At 39.1% G+C, this 16,439-nt stretch overlaps 1 protein-coding gene across 4 annotated transcripts in view; it reads left to right on the top strand.

Annotated features, from left to right (window-relative positions):
* The window catches only part of DMD (dystrophin), a 1,279,927-nt gene that overhangs the window by 965,612 nt on the left and 297,876 nt on the right, over positions 1-16,439 (top strand). For all 4 annotated transcript variants that reach the window (XM_063126497.1, XM_063126496.1, XM_063126495.1 and 1 more), the window contains exon 54: positions 8,004-8,158. In XM_063126497.1, the coding sequence (XP_062982567.1) occupies positions 8,004-8,158 (155 nt within the window). The remainder of the gene's footprint in view (positions 1-8,003; positions 8,159-16,439) is intronic.

Genomic DNA, 16,439 nt, shown 5'->3' with positions numbered 1-16,439 from the left:
TTGTTTGAATTGGTCCCTATCTATGAATTCCATATGTACTTTAATTAGAAAATATTAAGTATTTCCTATGAAAATCTTTAACCATTCTACTGCCTAAGAGATCTGTGTGTATTTTTCTAAAATCTAACTTAGAGCTTGTTACAGGGGAAGCAAAATTGATCACCTTGGAAAAGTTTGTGGATCATGGCCAAATATCTTAAGTAACACAAACACATAGCCACAAACATCATTGTCAAATATGGAAAGAGAAAATCCTAATGACTATCTTGGTTCATAAAAGAATATTGAATTTTGATCTTTCATTGGCAATCTCCCATGATGGTGTCCTTTCTTGGTACAAACAGATCTAGGTAATGTTGAGCTGCTGCTGCTGGTGATGGTGGTTATTTCTTGTCCTCATTTCCTTAAATTCAAAGAAATTCTTCTCTGACTTAACAGCATTCTTTTTATTGTCATCCTTCAAAAGAGAAATCTCTCTTTGTCTGCCTTGTGAGCCTTATTGTGTCAAATCCTGCATAAAAGCCTCTCAGATGTGATAGCAGTAGCAGTTTTGTGCTTGACTGAGTTAGACATATGTAAAATCAAAAGAGAACTCAAATCATGCTGAACTCAGTTGATTTAGATTTATATTATAAGCTAGCATTTGAATATAAGGACCTAATAAAGCAGGACTTCAAGAGAAACTCATTCATGCTTTCTGTGTTAAAATAAGCATTTGTTGTTAGCATCCTGCCCCTAATATATTTACAATGCACAGGGAATTATTTTCTATGTGATTGTCACTTTTAATAGAGTTATTGCTCCTTACAGTGAGCCAGATGCTGGCTGTCTTCTGTGTATATGGTGACATGTTTAAAGAGGCAGCTAAGAGATTTTCTTAATGTTGAAACTAATTTGCCCACTCTTTCACCAGATCCTTGGGGCTTAATTTGTGAGAGGGCTCACTATGGTCCAGCCCTGGCATCTGTTCATTATGCCAGGGCTCAATCCTGGAAAATATAAAGTATGAATAGATTAAAGTGCCCTTGATCAGGTGCAAATTCATTTCTTTCACGCATTGGCTCAATTTGGACCCCGTTACTTAAATAGTCCCTCATTGACTAACATGTCTGTCGGGCAAAAACCACACCACCATTGATTATTTTGAAAAAATACCAGTGGAGATAACCAACAGTTTGCAGAATTGTTTTTCTGCACAGCCGTTGTTCACCATGTCATGCGGCGGGCTCCACTGAATATTTCCCCTGCCGACAGAGTCGTGAGGCAAGAGTGGCGGAAACCCCTACTGCTCTAGCCCAGTGGGGCTCTATCTGCAGAGAAAATAATCCTGTGCCAGCAAGCGCTTGGGGAGCCACCAGTTGTGCTGTCCCTTGGTGGGGTGCTGTGATCCTTGGCTCCCCACGCACTTCCCAGCATGGGTGCATGGTGTCCCTGGGTGGGGTGGCACCAGTTGCAGGAGAGGCAAGCAGCAGCGGATTAATCCCACCTCCTGTTGTGAGGAGAATGGCTCCAATGGCACTTTCTCTGGCAATGGCCACAGCGCATCTCCATGTGCTGCATCTCTCCTCCCCCTTTGCATTTCCCCACAAAATGGCGGTGCCCCAATAAGGCAAATGGTAACCAGGGCCGCCATTCGGTGATGAGGGCTGAGAGGGGGGGAGAGACAACAACTCAGGGGAGTGGGGATAGTCCACTCCACAGAGCAGCACATCTGTGGCACCCAAGGGTGCCACGCAAATCGTCATCTGTAGAGTGGACTGTTGCCACTCTGTGGATTAAAGTGTCTTCCAAACACACCCATTGAATATCTAATGGGGAATTCCCACACATAATTAACATTTAAATGACAGCTCAGATAGATGCGACAGCCAGGAGTGCCTACTATCAGCTTCGGCTGATACGCCAGCTACGCCCCTTCCTAGAGTTGGAAGACCTACAGATGGTAGTGCATGCGCTGATAAATGCGCTGGCAGTTACGGGAACTCTGGGGGAAAGTGACCACGTCATACTTGAATTCTTGATTATGAAGGAGACAAAAGTCGAGCGTAGCCATACACGTACTCTGGATTTTAGGAAAGCTGATTTTAATAAACTCAGAACTATAATAAGTAAGGTCCCGTGGCAAGGGAGCCTAAAAAGAAAAGGAGTGCAGGATGGGTGGGAGTATCTAAAAAATGAAATTTTAAAGGCACAGTTACAAACAATTCCAACAAGGAGAAAAGATAGAAGACAACAGAGGAAACCAATGTGGCTCCACAAAAAGCTTATTGATGAACTGAAAACAAAAAGGGATACATATAGGAAGTGGAAGGAAGGCCAGGCTACAAAAGAAGAGTACAGACAAGTGGCGCAGAAGTGCCGAAATGGCGTCAGGAAGGCTAAAGCTGTGAATGAGCTGAGATTAGCGAGGGATGCTAAAAGCAATAAAAAGGCTTTCTTCAGATACGTGAGTAGTAAAAGACAGAGGAAAGAAATGGTGGTTCAACTGCTTAATGAGGATGGCAAATTGATAACAGACGACAAAGAAAAGGCTGAAGTGCTCAATTCCTACTTTGCCTCGGTCTTCTCCCAAAAGCGGATCTATGACCCCCCTGGAAAAAGTGAAGCAGAAGTTGAGGGGGCAGGATTGCAGTTTGAGATTGATAAACAAATGGTCAAAGAACACCTAATTTCCTTGAATGAGTTCAAATCCCCAGGGCCCGATGAACTGCATCCAAGAGTAATGAAGGAGCTAGCGGAAGAACTCTCAGAACCTTTGTCTATTATCTTTGCAAAATCATGGAAGACGGGTGAGGTGCCGGACGACTGGAGGAGGGCTAACGTTGTCCCTATCTTCAAAAAGGGCAAAAAGGAGGAACCTGGGAACTACAGACCAGTCAGCCTGACATCCATCCCTGGGAAAATTCTGGAGCAGATTATAAAGAAGTCAATCTGTAAACACCTTGAAATCCATGCAGTGATTACTAGAAGCCAACATGAATTTGTCAGGAACAAATCCTGTCAGACTAATTTGATCTCATTTTTTGATAGGATAACCTCCCTTGTGGACTGTGGGAATGCTGTGGATGTCATATATCTTGACTTCAGCAAAGCTTTTGACAAAGTACCACATGACATTCTGATTAACAAACTAGCTAAAAGTGGGCTAGATGGAACAACTATTAGGTGGATCCACAGTTGGCTACAGAATCGGACTCAAAGAGTACTTATCAATGGAACCTTCTCAAACTGGGGAGAGGCAACGAGTGGGGTGCCGCAGGGCTCAGTCCTGGGCCCAGTGCTCTTCAACATTTTTATTAATGATTTGGACGAGGAGGTGCAGGGAACGCTGATCAAATTTGCAGATGACACCAAATTGGGTGGGATAGCTAATACCCTGGAAGACAGAAACAAACTTCAAAGTGATCTTGATAGGCTGGAGTGCTGGGCTGAAAACAACAGAATGAAATTTAATAGGGATAAATGCCAAGTTCTACATTTAGGGAATAGAAACCAAATGCACAGTTACAAGATGGGGGACACTTGGCTCAGCAATACTACAAATGAGAAAGATCTTGGAATTGTTGTAGATCACAAGCTGAATATGAGCCAACAGTGCGATATGGCTGCAAGAAAGGCAAATGCTATTTTGGGCTGCATTAATAGAAGTATAGCTTCCAAATCACGTGAGGTACTGGTTCCTCTCTATTCGGCCCTGGTTAGGCCTCATCTAGAGTATTGCGTCCAGTTCTGGGCTCCACAATTCAAGAAGGACGCAGACAAGCTGGAGCGTGTTCAGAAGAGGGCAACGAGGATGATCAGAGGTCTAGAAACAAAGCCTTATGAAGAGAGACTGAAAGAACTGGGCATGTTTAGCCTGGAGAAGAGAAGATTGAGGGGAGACATGATAGCACTCTTCAAATACTTAAAAGGTTGTCACACAGAGGAGGGCCAGGATCTCTTCTCAATTCTCCCAGAGTGCAGGACACGGAATAACGGGCTCAAGTTAAAGGAAGCCAGATTCCGGCTGGACATCAGGAAAAACTTCCTGACTGTTAGAGCAGTGCGACGGTGGAATCAGCTACCTAGGGAGGTTGTGGGCTCTCCCACACTAGAGGCATTCAAGAGGCAGCTGGACAACCGTCTGTCAGGGATGCTTTAGGGTGGATTCCTGCATTGAGCAGGGGGTTGGACTCGATGGCCTTGTAGGCCCCTTCCAACTCTGCTATTCTATGATTCTATGATAACTTCGAGGCTTGACTTCTGCAATGCACTCTACATATGGCTACCTTTGTGCCTAGTCCAGAAACTTCAACTAATGCAAAATATGGCAGCCAGCTTGGTCACCGGTACATCTAGGGGTGACCAGCTTTAAAATCATTACATTGGCTGCCAATTAGTTTCCGAGCGAAATATAAAGTGTTTGTTATTACCTTTAAAGCCCTACATGGTTTGGGTCCAGGTTAACTGAGGGATTGCATTCTGCTGTACAATCCGCCCTGCACACTTAGGTCCGCTGGGAAGAATTTACTTCAGCCAGCAAAAACTAGATTAACAACTGTTACCCAGAGGACCTTTTCTGCTGCTGCTCCCAGACTGTGGAATGGCCTGCTGGGAAAGATCTGCCAACTCACTAGTCTTTCTGAATATAAAAAAGCAATAAAAACTGTTATCTTCCAGCAGGCCTACCCAGTCGAATTTTAAGATGTTTGGCTGTTATTTTAATAATGAATTAGTTTTTATATGTTTTTATCAGTTTTATGTATTTTATAATATTTTGTATTCCATGTTGTTCCCCGCCTTGATCCAGAGGGAGAGGCGGGTAATAAATAAATAATATATCATTATTATTACCAGTTTTTGTAACAGTAATATGATCAATGTTCATAATTTCATGTCCCATATTTGATTATTTTTTATATCTGACATCAGGTGCAGAAAGGGCAATTAAAATGATAGGAAGCTGGATCAACCCCCTATGAGGAAAGGTTACTGTGTTTGGGGCTTTTTAGCTTAGAAAATAGACATGTTGGGGGGACCTGATGGAGCTGTATACAATTATACATGGTGTGAAGTAGGTGGTTCTTTGTAATTCTAGAACCCGGAGTCTTTTCAAAAGAAGAAAGAAAAGAGAAACCATAATTATTTAAGAAATCAATTGGGCCTGAAAATAAGACGAGAGTGAGGAAAAAGAAGTATCTCATTAATTTAATTATAAAAATTCATTACACGAAGTCAAGTAAGACAGAAAATAATGGGATTCTAATAGGTTGGCTGATAAAACACTCATTGCATCACTTTGGTTTCCATCTCTTTGAAAAGGAATGGAAGTGATGACTGAAGACGAGATACCTTCAAAATTATTTAAATGATTAATTGTTTTGTCAAACGTGGGGAGAGAGAAACTCCTATTTGTGATATTCTAACTGATATTGTTTAGCAATGTCAGGAATTTTATAAATATAAGTACTGAAGTTAATGGTGAGATGCACCACTTTTTAAATAGCCTTCTAATGGGTTTTTCAGTAGGCCTATTAAATTGAGTTCTTCAGAGGGGATTACAAGGTCATTTAGATTCATGCAGCATTGGAAAAAGTACACATTTCCTGAGTAAAAGTTTATTTGTACCATAAAACAACATTTGTTAATCCTGTTAACATTAGTCCCCCCCTTCTTTGAAACATTTTTTTTGGTTTGACAATAGCAAACATGCAGAAAACCATATGAGTGCATGACAACTACTGTTTTACTTCGTTAGGACTGTGTACAGTTATAAATTTCTTCCAGCATCCAGAATTGGGTACTATCAGTGACCTTAGTTCAAATTGGTATGACAGTGGTGAGACCAAATAAGTCTCCTCTTATGAAGAGTAATGAAAAAATTATGGGACCAGATTGCTTAAATTATTATCAATATGCATTTAGGAACTTATCCAACCTACCTCTAAAAAATGCTGTGGTAATTATATTCATGTTGTTCTTTTATATATTCGATGCTCAGTTTGCTTAGTATCATGGATTAATATGGACAGAGTTGTTTTGTTTTGGTGTTATTATTTAAGACTTAAGCAATTTTAGTGCAAAGATAACTAAGAATAAAGAAAACTAGTTTTCACAGTGAGGGGCATCACGCACTAAACAAAGCGTTTTGATAGAATAATTATATTACTGTAGATGGTTTTAATTTGTATAGATACTTACTTGACAACTTTGGCAGTTTGGAACTTAAAACAAATGTTTTCTAAACTTCTCCTGTAGATCATCATGGTGAGGAGACATGTCAGTAAATTGTTGATCATAGATGCGTTGTGCTAATGTTAATATATAAATGTGTTTATTAATTTTCTATTAATTTATTTTATTATTTCATTTCTATACTACCCAGTAGCTGAAGCTCTCTGGGCAATTCACAATTTATGGAATTGTATTCACAGCATGATTTCCTTTTAATGTGAAATGTTCCATGATTCTGGCTGCTCAAAACATTCAAATAAGTAAAGCTCTCCATATGTAATGGGGGGGAGAGTAGTAAGGAATTAATATTGTAATACATTATACTTTTTATCAGTACTATAGTATCTTCGTGTATGCATGTTTAGTACTATTCCAGTAGGTGGCACTCATTACATAATCTAATGGATAAAATAATAAATAAAAATATATAAATGAAGAGCAGTGAAGTTTTGTTTTATTTTTTACAGAATTGCTCTATTCTGCATTTATCCTGTCTCCCTATGTGGGTCACTAGTGCACACATAAATGTAGCCAGAATGGTCAATATTTAAATCACTCATTTATTTTTAGGAGAAAAATGAGTGAATATAAAGTGTATATATATACTACCGCCTTAGTTCCAAATGACATCTGTTATCCTTATATATTTTCCCCAATATGTGAGAAAGCAGTTTGGGTGGGGGAAATTGTGAGTGGACATCGAACTATCAGGGAAAGCATGTTCCAAGATTTTTGAGAGAGCCTTGCCTTGACAAAAATATGTACTTTGGCTTTCAAACCAGTTCAGTAGACATTCATTTTTCCTAGGAATTCTGAGAACTCTAGACCTAGAGGAGAACAAGAAATTTCTGACAGAAAATTGTCAGCACCATTACCAAATTATATTTCCCAGGCTTCTTTCAGGAAATCTTTGGCAGCTTCAACCAGGGGTGGGCAACTTGTAGCCCTACAGATATTGTTGAACTGTGATTTGCCTCAACCTCACCATTGGCTATGCTGGCTAGGCCTGATGGAAGTTGCAGTCTAATAATATCAGGACGGCCACAAATAAAGCAAATGTAGTGTGGATATCCTCTAAGCATTTGGCTATTGGTTTACAAATGGCTTCATCTTACATTTTCTTCATTATGTCTGTCACACTCTTATTAGTAGTACTACAGTCATCTTTTATCCCATAACTAAACTCCCATAACTAAAAGACCCTAGATACCAAGCAAGCTTTTCTTAGAGGGCTTTTGAATTCTTATTGCATAAGTGGATCTTCCTCAACCTTAAGAGCATCCCATTAATTTCAGTAGAAGAGGAAACAATGGGCAGTATTCAAGTTGCCATTAGCACTAACGTGAATTTCGTTGCACTAGACTAGCATAAGCGACCTCTAGTGCAAAGCTAATAGCGTTAGCTGGCGCAACTGGTTTTTCAGCATTGCATTAGAGGTCACTTACACTAGCACAATGTAATTTGTATTAGTTGAATTGGATACTACACTCTGCATGCCCAAATAGATACATGTGTGGAACTGCATCTCTCATTGGAGCGAATGGGGAAGATGACCCACATAGGAGCTTTATGTAATATATTAAGAAATAGACTCTTAACAATCAAAGATGATTCAGATACTAACTGCACCTGGAGAGGCTATGTATATATCTATTTTATTTATGTATGTATTTTTCTTTAAACTTGATAAAAAAGAAAATAGAATATTCAACATGTTTTATATGTACTTTCAATTTCCATGGCTTATTAATATACATTTCAAACAAAACTTTTTCTTTGTCTTTTTCCAGCAATTCGCAAAAGAGCTACGGCAGTGGCATATAAATGTGGATGTGGCAAATGATTTGGCACTTAAGCTTCTCCGGGATTACTCAACTGATGACACAAGAAAAGTAGAACTGATGACCAATCACATTAATGATGCTTGGGCCACTATTAATAAGAGGTAGGACACAATATGTAATATCAGCATTTTTGTAAAATATAATAGACTAGTAGGAATGTTTTTTCTTTCTTTCTGAATGTTCTTAAATTGTAGAAGTAATACAAGCAAAAGGCTTAATAGATAAGGAGGGAAAAATGTTCTCCAGTTGTTACTTTCTATAACTGTTTATAACAACGTGACTGGGGAGATTCCCTTTGAAAGAAAACGTTTCTTGTCTCAAATGTGCTTCTATCCATTAGCATTTTTACTATTTTTTAAATTTAATATAGGAGTTAAAAAATTCTGTGAGTGTTTGATTTTCTGCTAATGATTATAATATTTTTATTGCCATATCTCCCTATAACTCTGTTACTCTTTACCAGTTTCCAGTTTTCTACCATCATACTACTTAGTAAGCCTCTTTCAAACCAATTATATAATTTGTTATACATATATAACATAACATATATACATATACAATTATATAATTTGTTATACTCTTTCAAACCAATTATACATACCTTTATAACTTTGTTCAGTTATCATCAGTGTTGTAAGCTGAGTATGGAAACGACAGTCTTGTCCTATTATAATGTGGTTCAACGTAAGGCTCTATCATGTGTCCATAAGAAAAATCTACAAGTAACAATTCTTCTCAGATTAAGTGCTTGATTAAAGCTTTCTTGGTTAGGCTGTTGTAAAATCCCATCATTATAGATTCCAGTTCAATTCTAAAAGCTATTTTAAAGCCTTCCCCTGAAGTATGAATCACCGATTATAAAATCTATATGGACATTCATAGAATAAAATTAGTTTTATTAAAGGTATAAAACTCAGATTCATTGTTTCATATTGTACATTGAATGAGATGCATAAAAATTAAGTTTGGTTCACTTAAATTGGTTTTGTATCTAGCATTAGGCTTTATAGCTTATAATCAAATCCAAAAATGAATGTGGTTTTAAATTGTTTTTAATTACAGTTTATGAATAAGGTCAGAAGAGTCTAGAGTGTAAAATATAAACTATAATCAGAGGATTTGGCTGTGTGGGGAAATATTTAAATCAGCTTTCCTTTCTGTATTGCTAAAATTGTGGATAATTTGTCTACATACATTGCATATTACATGACTAGATAAAATAATTACAAGCTTTAAGGAGAAACATTTTAAATCAAAATCTTTTAAAATAAGTTTAAACAGATAAATTTACTTATACATTCTCTTTATTTAGTTATTAACTTCTCTGGGCCTAGTATGGGCCTCATTCTCCCTTTGCTGTGCCTTCTGTATTTTAAAAGGTTGGAGGCTTGATGGTTGTCCTTTAGTTCCCTTTAGTTCTCATTACATTCTGGATTCCTTATTTTTATTTATAGCCAGACATGGCAGTATGACATGTATGTATGCAGTAAGCCTGTGTACCTTAATTTTTCACTTCATGGTAATAGACTTGCAACTCAGTTCCTCCCCCACCCCCTGCCTCTCATGCTTCAACCCTTTAAAAAGAACATCTTTTATGATATTGGTATTCTGGAATATACAGTTTTCAGTCCTGCCTCTGTTTTATTTTCATAACAAAATTGAAGAAGGGGAACTGGATGGGATTCAGATATTCATCTTCAGATATTCATAAAAACAATATATGTGGCAGAGTCATAACCTTTATTGAGCACCATCTGGAATGGTGGAGATTCAGAAAGGGAGACACATATGTGATGTTGCCGACCAGTCACCCCAGCAGGGCTCCTGCACTTTGGACAATGGCATAACAGATAATGGGTTAGGTGCAGTGTCCCTTATGGTTCCAGTTCCATGGCAGGAATCTATTGCATAACTGTCTGTCATGGAGTTTGCAATGTAGAAAAGACCGTACGGAACATACTGTATGGAACACAGAGGAGCAGCTGGGAGCATTGTGATCACTGTTGCTGGACATGGGGTGGACATCCCTCCTGGCCAGCACAAAATAGCAGTGGAATGGATTCTGTACCTGTGGGAGAACAATCCTGTGGAAAGCAAGAAGAGATACAGGCATAGAGCAATAACAAATAGACAACAGCTGGAGAATGTAGTCTGTGAACCTGGATGCACAGTAGATGTTTGTGTGAGATAAGTGATGCAACCTGACTGTTATGCCTGTGTTCATGTGAGCAGTGACGATTTGTTCTGTTCCATGCATTCTGGTTGTGATCCTGCAAAACAAAAGTGTTCTTGAGTGTTTGGCTAACAGTGGCAAATGGTTGGTTCCTGGCATTTCCAACAGAAAGTTTATCTACATGTGGGGATAGTGTCTCCCTGCTGATGGAGTGGGTGGGTTCGGGGAGGAGAGTGTAAAAGCAATACAGTTCAGATAAGACACAGTATTCACATACAGTAAATCAGGTAGGAGAGAGTTTTGTAGCAGTAATAATTTGTAGCATGGATTTTCCCCTTCCCTTGCTTACCCCCTATTATTGGTTATTTATGTTTGGAGTTGCAAGGCAAGATACTAGTTAGAGTTTTAGGAAAGAGAATTGTTAGTAATGAGCTCAAGTTCATAGGAGTTTTCTGGAAACAGACTGTTTTGTGCAAGGTATTCCTTTGTGTGCAAAGTGCCCTTTCTCCATAGTCGTGTGCAAAGATGTGTGTTCTAACTATGCATAATATGAAGTAAGAGAGATATAGTCTCCCTATGTGGGGGATGGTGTGTTGTGATTGGATGCTTATTTACATCATAATCTGTGCTTTGTTGTGTCAATGTGGACGCAGTAATTATCGATCTGGGGATGGCTATTCCACCACCCACTGAAATCTATAGGATCTTTGAAAGCCTCTGCAAATAAAAAGTCCTCATATTCAGCATCAGGTAAACCTCCCTGGTGAGGGATTCCAGAGCTGAGTCACCACATTGGACTATTGTCATTTGCATGACAATAGTACAAATGAGATGTTCTGAGAACATGGATTACACTGACCACTTGACTTGTCAGTTCTCTTGGGCTTAAAATCTCACATTAACCCAAAGAACAGCAGTAACTTTGTCGAACTGTTTGAAGATAGGGAAGCTGTCATCAGTACTCTGATGACACTCAGCTCTACTTCTCCTTTTCATCTTCATCAGGTGTGGATGTGGATGTGCTGAACCGGTGCCTGGCTGCGACAATGTACTGGATGAGGGCTAATAAACTGAAACTCAATCCAGACAAGACTGAGATGCTGGTGGTGGGTGGTTCTTCTGATCGGATGGGGGGGTGTTCAACCAGTTCTGGATGGGGTTGCACTCCTCCTGAAGGAGCAGGTTCGTAGCTTGGGGGTTCTCCTAGAACCATCTCTGTCACTTGAGGCTCAGGTGGCCTCGGTGGCACGGAGTGCTTTCTACACACTCCGGTTGGTGGCCCAGCTACACCCCTATCTGGACAGGGATAACCTAGCTTAAGTTGCCTATACTGTGGTAACTGCCAAATTAGATTACTGCAAGGCCCTCTACATGGGGCAGCCTTTGAAGATGGTCCGGAAGCTACAGCTTGTGCAAAATGTGGTGGCCAGATTGATAGCTGGAACAGGGAGGTTTGAGAATATAACATTGATTCTGTCCCACTTGCATTGGCTGCCTATACGTTTCTGAGCCCAATTCAAGGTGCTGGTTTTAACCTATAAAGCCCTACATGGCTTGGAACTAAAATACCTGATGGAACGCCTCTCCCGACATGAACCTACCTGTACACTGCGCTCAACATCTAAGGTCCTCCTCCAAGTGCCTACTCCGAGGAAGGCTTGGAGGATGGCAACAAGGGAGAGGGCCTTCTCAGTGGTGGCCCCCCAACTGTGGAATGATCTCCCCGATGAATCTCTCCAGGTGCCAGGTCAAGACTTTTCTCTTCTCCCAGGCATTTTAATAGCATTTAACAACGTTAAGTTTGTTTTTAATGGAACCCAGAATAGTTGTTTTTAAATGGATACTGTTGTTTTTATACTGTTTTTATGGTTTTTAAATTCTGTATACTTTTTAACGTTTACCGTTTTTAACTGTTGTAAGAGAGAGTTTTGGCTGTGGGGTGGTATATAAATGTAATAAATAAATAAATAATATAAATAAGCAATCCAAAAAGGCAGGGAAGCTAATCAGTACAGAAAAGTGCAGAATAGACCTTACACTGAGAAATAGGAACATGGGAGGACAGGTAGATGGGGAAAAGGAAACTGGAGTTTCATATAAAGGAAATTCTGTCTGTTGTAGCTTCTACGGTCATTTCAACATAAGAACATAAGAAGAGCCATGCTGGATCAGACCAAGGATACAGCTAGTCCAGCATTCAGTTCACAAAGTGGCCAGAAAGCTGTCTACCAGGAACCCACAAGTCCAACAGCACCGTCCCACCCATTTTCCCCAGCAACTAGTGTACATATGCTTACTGCTTCTGATACTGGAGGTAGCACACAGGCATTAGGACTAGTAGCCATTGATAGCTGTCTCCTCCAGGGATTTATGTAGTCCCCTTTTAAAGCCATCCAAATTGGTGGCTGTCTACATCTTGTGGTAGTGAATTTCATAGTTTATCTATGCGTACTTCCTTTTATCTGTCCTGAATATCCCACCAGTCAGCTTCAAGGGATGAACCCTGGTTCTGTTATTTTGAGAGAGGGAGAACCATGTCCCTATCCACATTCTCCACACCATGACCTCTTTTCATTCATGTCTTCCCATTAGCCTCCTTTTTCCCAAGCTAAACAATCCCAGCTGTTGTAACTTTCCCTCATTGTGTCTTGGTAAGTTTAACAGGGTAATGACGCCAAGATGCACAGAGTGTGTGGAGGGATGGGAGGTGTATTCTCCATATTTATTTGAACTAACTAGCAAATTTTTGGTAGCAGGCTTTCAGTATGCTCTATATTGATTTGAATTAATTAGATTTAAACTAGCATCCAGCGCAGCCATTATGTGTCATTAAGGTGTGCTGTGCTTGACAAGCCATAGGTTGAACAAACAAGGAACCACAAAACATCTGAATGTATTATATTTTGCCTGCAGCTGATAGTTCAGCCAAAACAAGTGTTTCGGTTAGAATAGGAACATCTGCCAGCTTGTATTTTGTTTAGCCTAGCTAGATTTGCAATTGATTGCTGTGTATTTACCCTTTGCCCCACCATTTTGTTTTATAAGACTGAACCATAATGAAAATGACATTCTAACTCCTGTAATTGCCAAGTTTGTTAGTGTTTGATGGGTGCTTCCCTTTCTCCTCATTTTGTAGTAGCTAGAAAGATGCACTAGAGGCACATGCTCTAATTACTTGGGCAAGAGCCAGGATGACTTGTAAACATGTGTCTTCATCTTTTTAGAAGCAGCTCCTATCACCAAAATAACTGTATTTTGTGTTAAGCACAGGTAGCAGGGGACTTTGTGGTCTGTGCTGCTTGAATTAGCAACTGCAAATCAACTATCTGGACTAAAATGTCTTGTAAGGTAAAGGCTAGGATGAAGGGAGTGAGTTCCATAATATGGAATTAAAATAGAATAGATACATTTGGAAATAGAATTCACTTGAAATACTAAGTTTTTTTAAAAGTGCCAATGCATATGCAAATCTTGCTCATTCCCCCTGAAAACTCATGGAGGATAAGGCTATCAGTGGCTGCTAGGCATGATGATTATATTATGTCCAGTATCAGAGACAGTATGCAGTTTGCCTCTGAGAGTCAGTTATTAGGGGAAAGGAGTTAGCTGGTGCTAATGCACTCATGTTGTGCTTGTAGGCTTCCCATAGGCATGTTGTTGGCCACTGTGGCAATAGAATGTTGGACTAGATAGAACTTTGATCTGAACTAGCAGGGCTCTTCTTACGTTCTTAGATTATACATTGTTCTCTGGCAGACTAATTCTGGCGGTCAGACTGTGCCCTGCAACAGCAGAACTTGGCTGTTTGTCACAGCTCCATGCTTTGAGTTTGAAATTGAGTTTGTATTTGTGGAATTGAAGAAGTTCCCATTGTAATCATCCACAGCTGTACTACCATGAAATACATTCTCGCTCTTACTAATCTAGGAACAACAAAACAAGCAAAACCCTTACTAAAGGCTACTTAGAGCATTTCAGATGGTGCCAAAAAGAATCTTAGTGCATTTTTAAAATATATTGTACTTATATCCCGCCTTTTCCCCCTCAAAGGAGCCCAAGATGGCGTACATAATCCTCCTCCTCTCCACTTTATCCTCCCAATGAGCTTCCATGGTTGAGTGGGGACTAGAACCTAGATCTCATGATTCCCAGTCCAACACTCTAGCCACTACACCACACTAAAGGTAGAACAAGCTTAAACACCTCCTCCCAATAAATGCTCCCCTCCCATCACTTAAATATCTGAACTGAAGAATGTGTCTTAATTGATGAGTAGTTTTCCCCTCTGTGTCCAAGCAACCTGTATGGAAATTGTGAAGTACACATTTCTTACATGGGAAGGGTAGAAGTAGGAATGGCAGAAGTCACAAGGCACACTTACATGTGAGTAAGCCCCATTGAACACATTCAGAGATACTTTTGAGTATGCACAGGGCCGGATTTAAACTTGTTGTGGCCCTAAGCTGTAACATGAATGAGGCCCTTCCCTCTTCAACAAATAATAAAAATTTAAAATGCAAAATACAGGCTGTAGAATTAAATAGAATTTGATACTTGTGTAATATTTATTTATTACATTTTTATACCGCCCAATAGCCGAAGCTCTCTGGGCGGTTCACAAAAATATAGGTATTAAAAATGCAAGTTATATGTGTGCACATTCCTTATTTAGGAGTTTGTCAAACACATAACACAATTAAACAATACAGTATAAGGTTATAATATATAAATTGGATGTAAATCACAATAAGTAATTATTCTTTTTTAAAAAATTGGTTTTTGTAAATGTTGTAAATGGTTTCTCTCCCCCCCCCCCCGTCTTTTCTAACGCAAGGCCCCTCATAATGTAAGGCCCTAAACTATAGCTTGTTTAGCTTATATGTAAATCCGGTCCTGAGTACGCATATAAAGAATTGAATTAATAAGTTTACTTTCCAGAAGACAGACCTGTATTTGAAGGTGTCCTGTATTTATAAGGCTGCCCAGTCAGGTTTAAACATAAAGAACTATAAGAAACTGTAAGAAGAGAGAGGACAGATCTTGAAAGTTGCATATCTACAGCTAGCACATGGTCACAGTCTTCCCCACTGTGGTGAAGTGTATTAGATTTTTATATAAATTTTATAAATTATTTCTAGATTTGCATCTATACATATAAATTAGCATATGCATTTCTGTGCAACCTTTTTGTCCCCCTTTTTTTGGGAAATGTGCCAGCCTAGCTGTAAAACATGCCAGAAGTAATTGGGAGAAGCCTAGGGCTCCCCACTCATGCTCAAAGCATTTTTCTTTCACTACAAAACAGATTTGGAGTATTTTGTGTGAACAACATAATATTCTTTGTGCTGCTATTAGTAGAAGGTGTACTGCAGATGGGGGATGTGCTTGATTTTTTAACTGCTTGTGACATTATTGAAATATTATTTGTCCTTGTTTTCAAGGTGAACTTGATTTTTTTTTTTGCCATTTTTGTCTGAACTATTACCTCATGTTGCTAGCTGTAAAAAGATGCTAAGTAGGTATTTTCTCAAGATTCTTTTGCCATATTATAAGTTGACATTTGGGGTAATACGAGGTTATATAAAATTGTATCTTTTACCCTAGGGAACTACTACTCATGTAAGACTGTTTCTAACTGGAGGCAAAGGATGCAGTGGCTTGTATGTGCACATTTCCAAGGCTCAATAAATAGCTGCATTTGTTAGTGCTTACGAATAGAGCTAGTATGATAGCAATACATTGTGAAGTTCTCAGTCTAGCTGAAAAACAAAAATAGCGTAGACCGAGGTTTGAAAATGTCCAGATAGTGTTCCTTAATTCAGACCTGGAGGGACAAGGGGATAGTTAAATCTTCCTGTTCATTCAACTTGCCGTTATGTGTTCTGTATTTGTTTATGTATTCTTTTTGTGAACCTCCAGTGTGATTTCCAAAATGTGATTATCTTAGATTTTTAAGCTAGTAATACTCTGTATATTCTCTACTGGATTGAGACTGTTGAGTGAATTTCCTTCAGTTTTTCTCAGTAGTTATATAAAATATATCTTTACTCACTGGATCCGTGTTTAGAACTAACTGTTTTCAATAAAACAAAACAGAACTTTGAAGAGAGCTGTCTTACTACTTTATATTCATCGCTTTCCATACTTGAAAGAGTAGCTGTTTCAGTTAATAAAACTGACCTATCTAAAAACAGATGTTCCCATTCATT

Source organism: Elgaria multicarinata, chromosome 5 (assembly GCF_023053635.1).
Source record: "Elgaria multicarinata webbii isolate HBS135686 ecotype San Diego chromosome 5, rElgMul1.1.pri, whole genome shotgun sequence".
NCBI classification, from domain to species: Eukaryota; Metazoa; Chordata; class Lepidosauria; order Squamata; family Anguidae; genus Elgaria; species Elgaria multicarinata.
The sequence above is the reverse complement of the archived record's forward strand: the minus strand, read 5'-3'. Positions and strand labels throughout refer to the sequence as shown.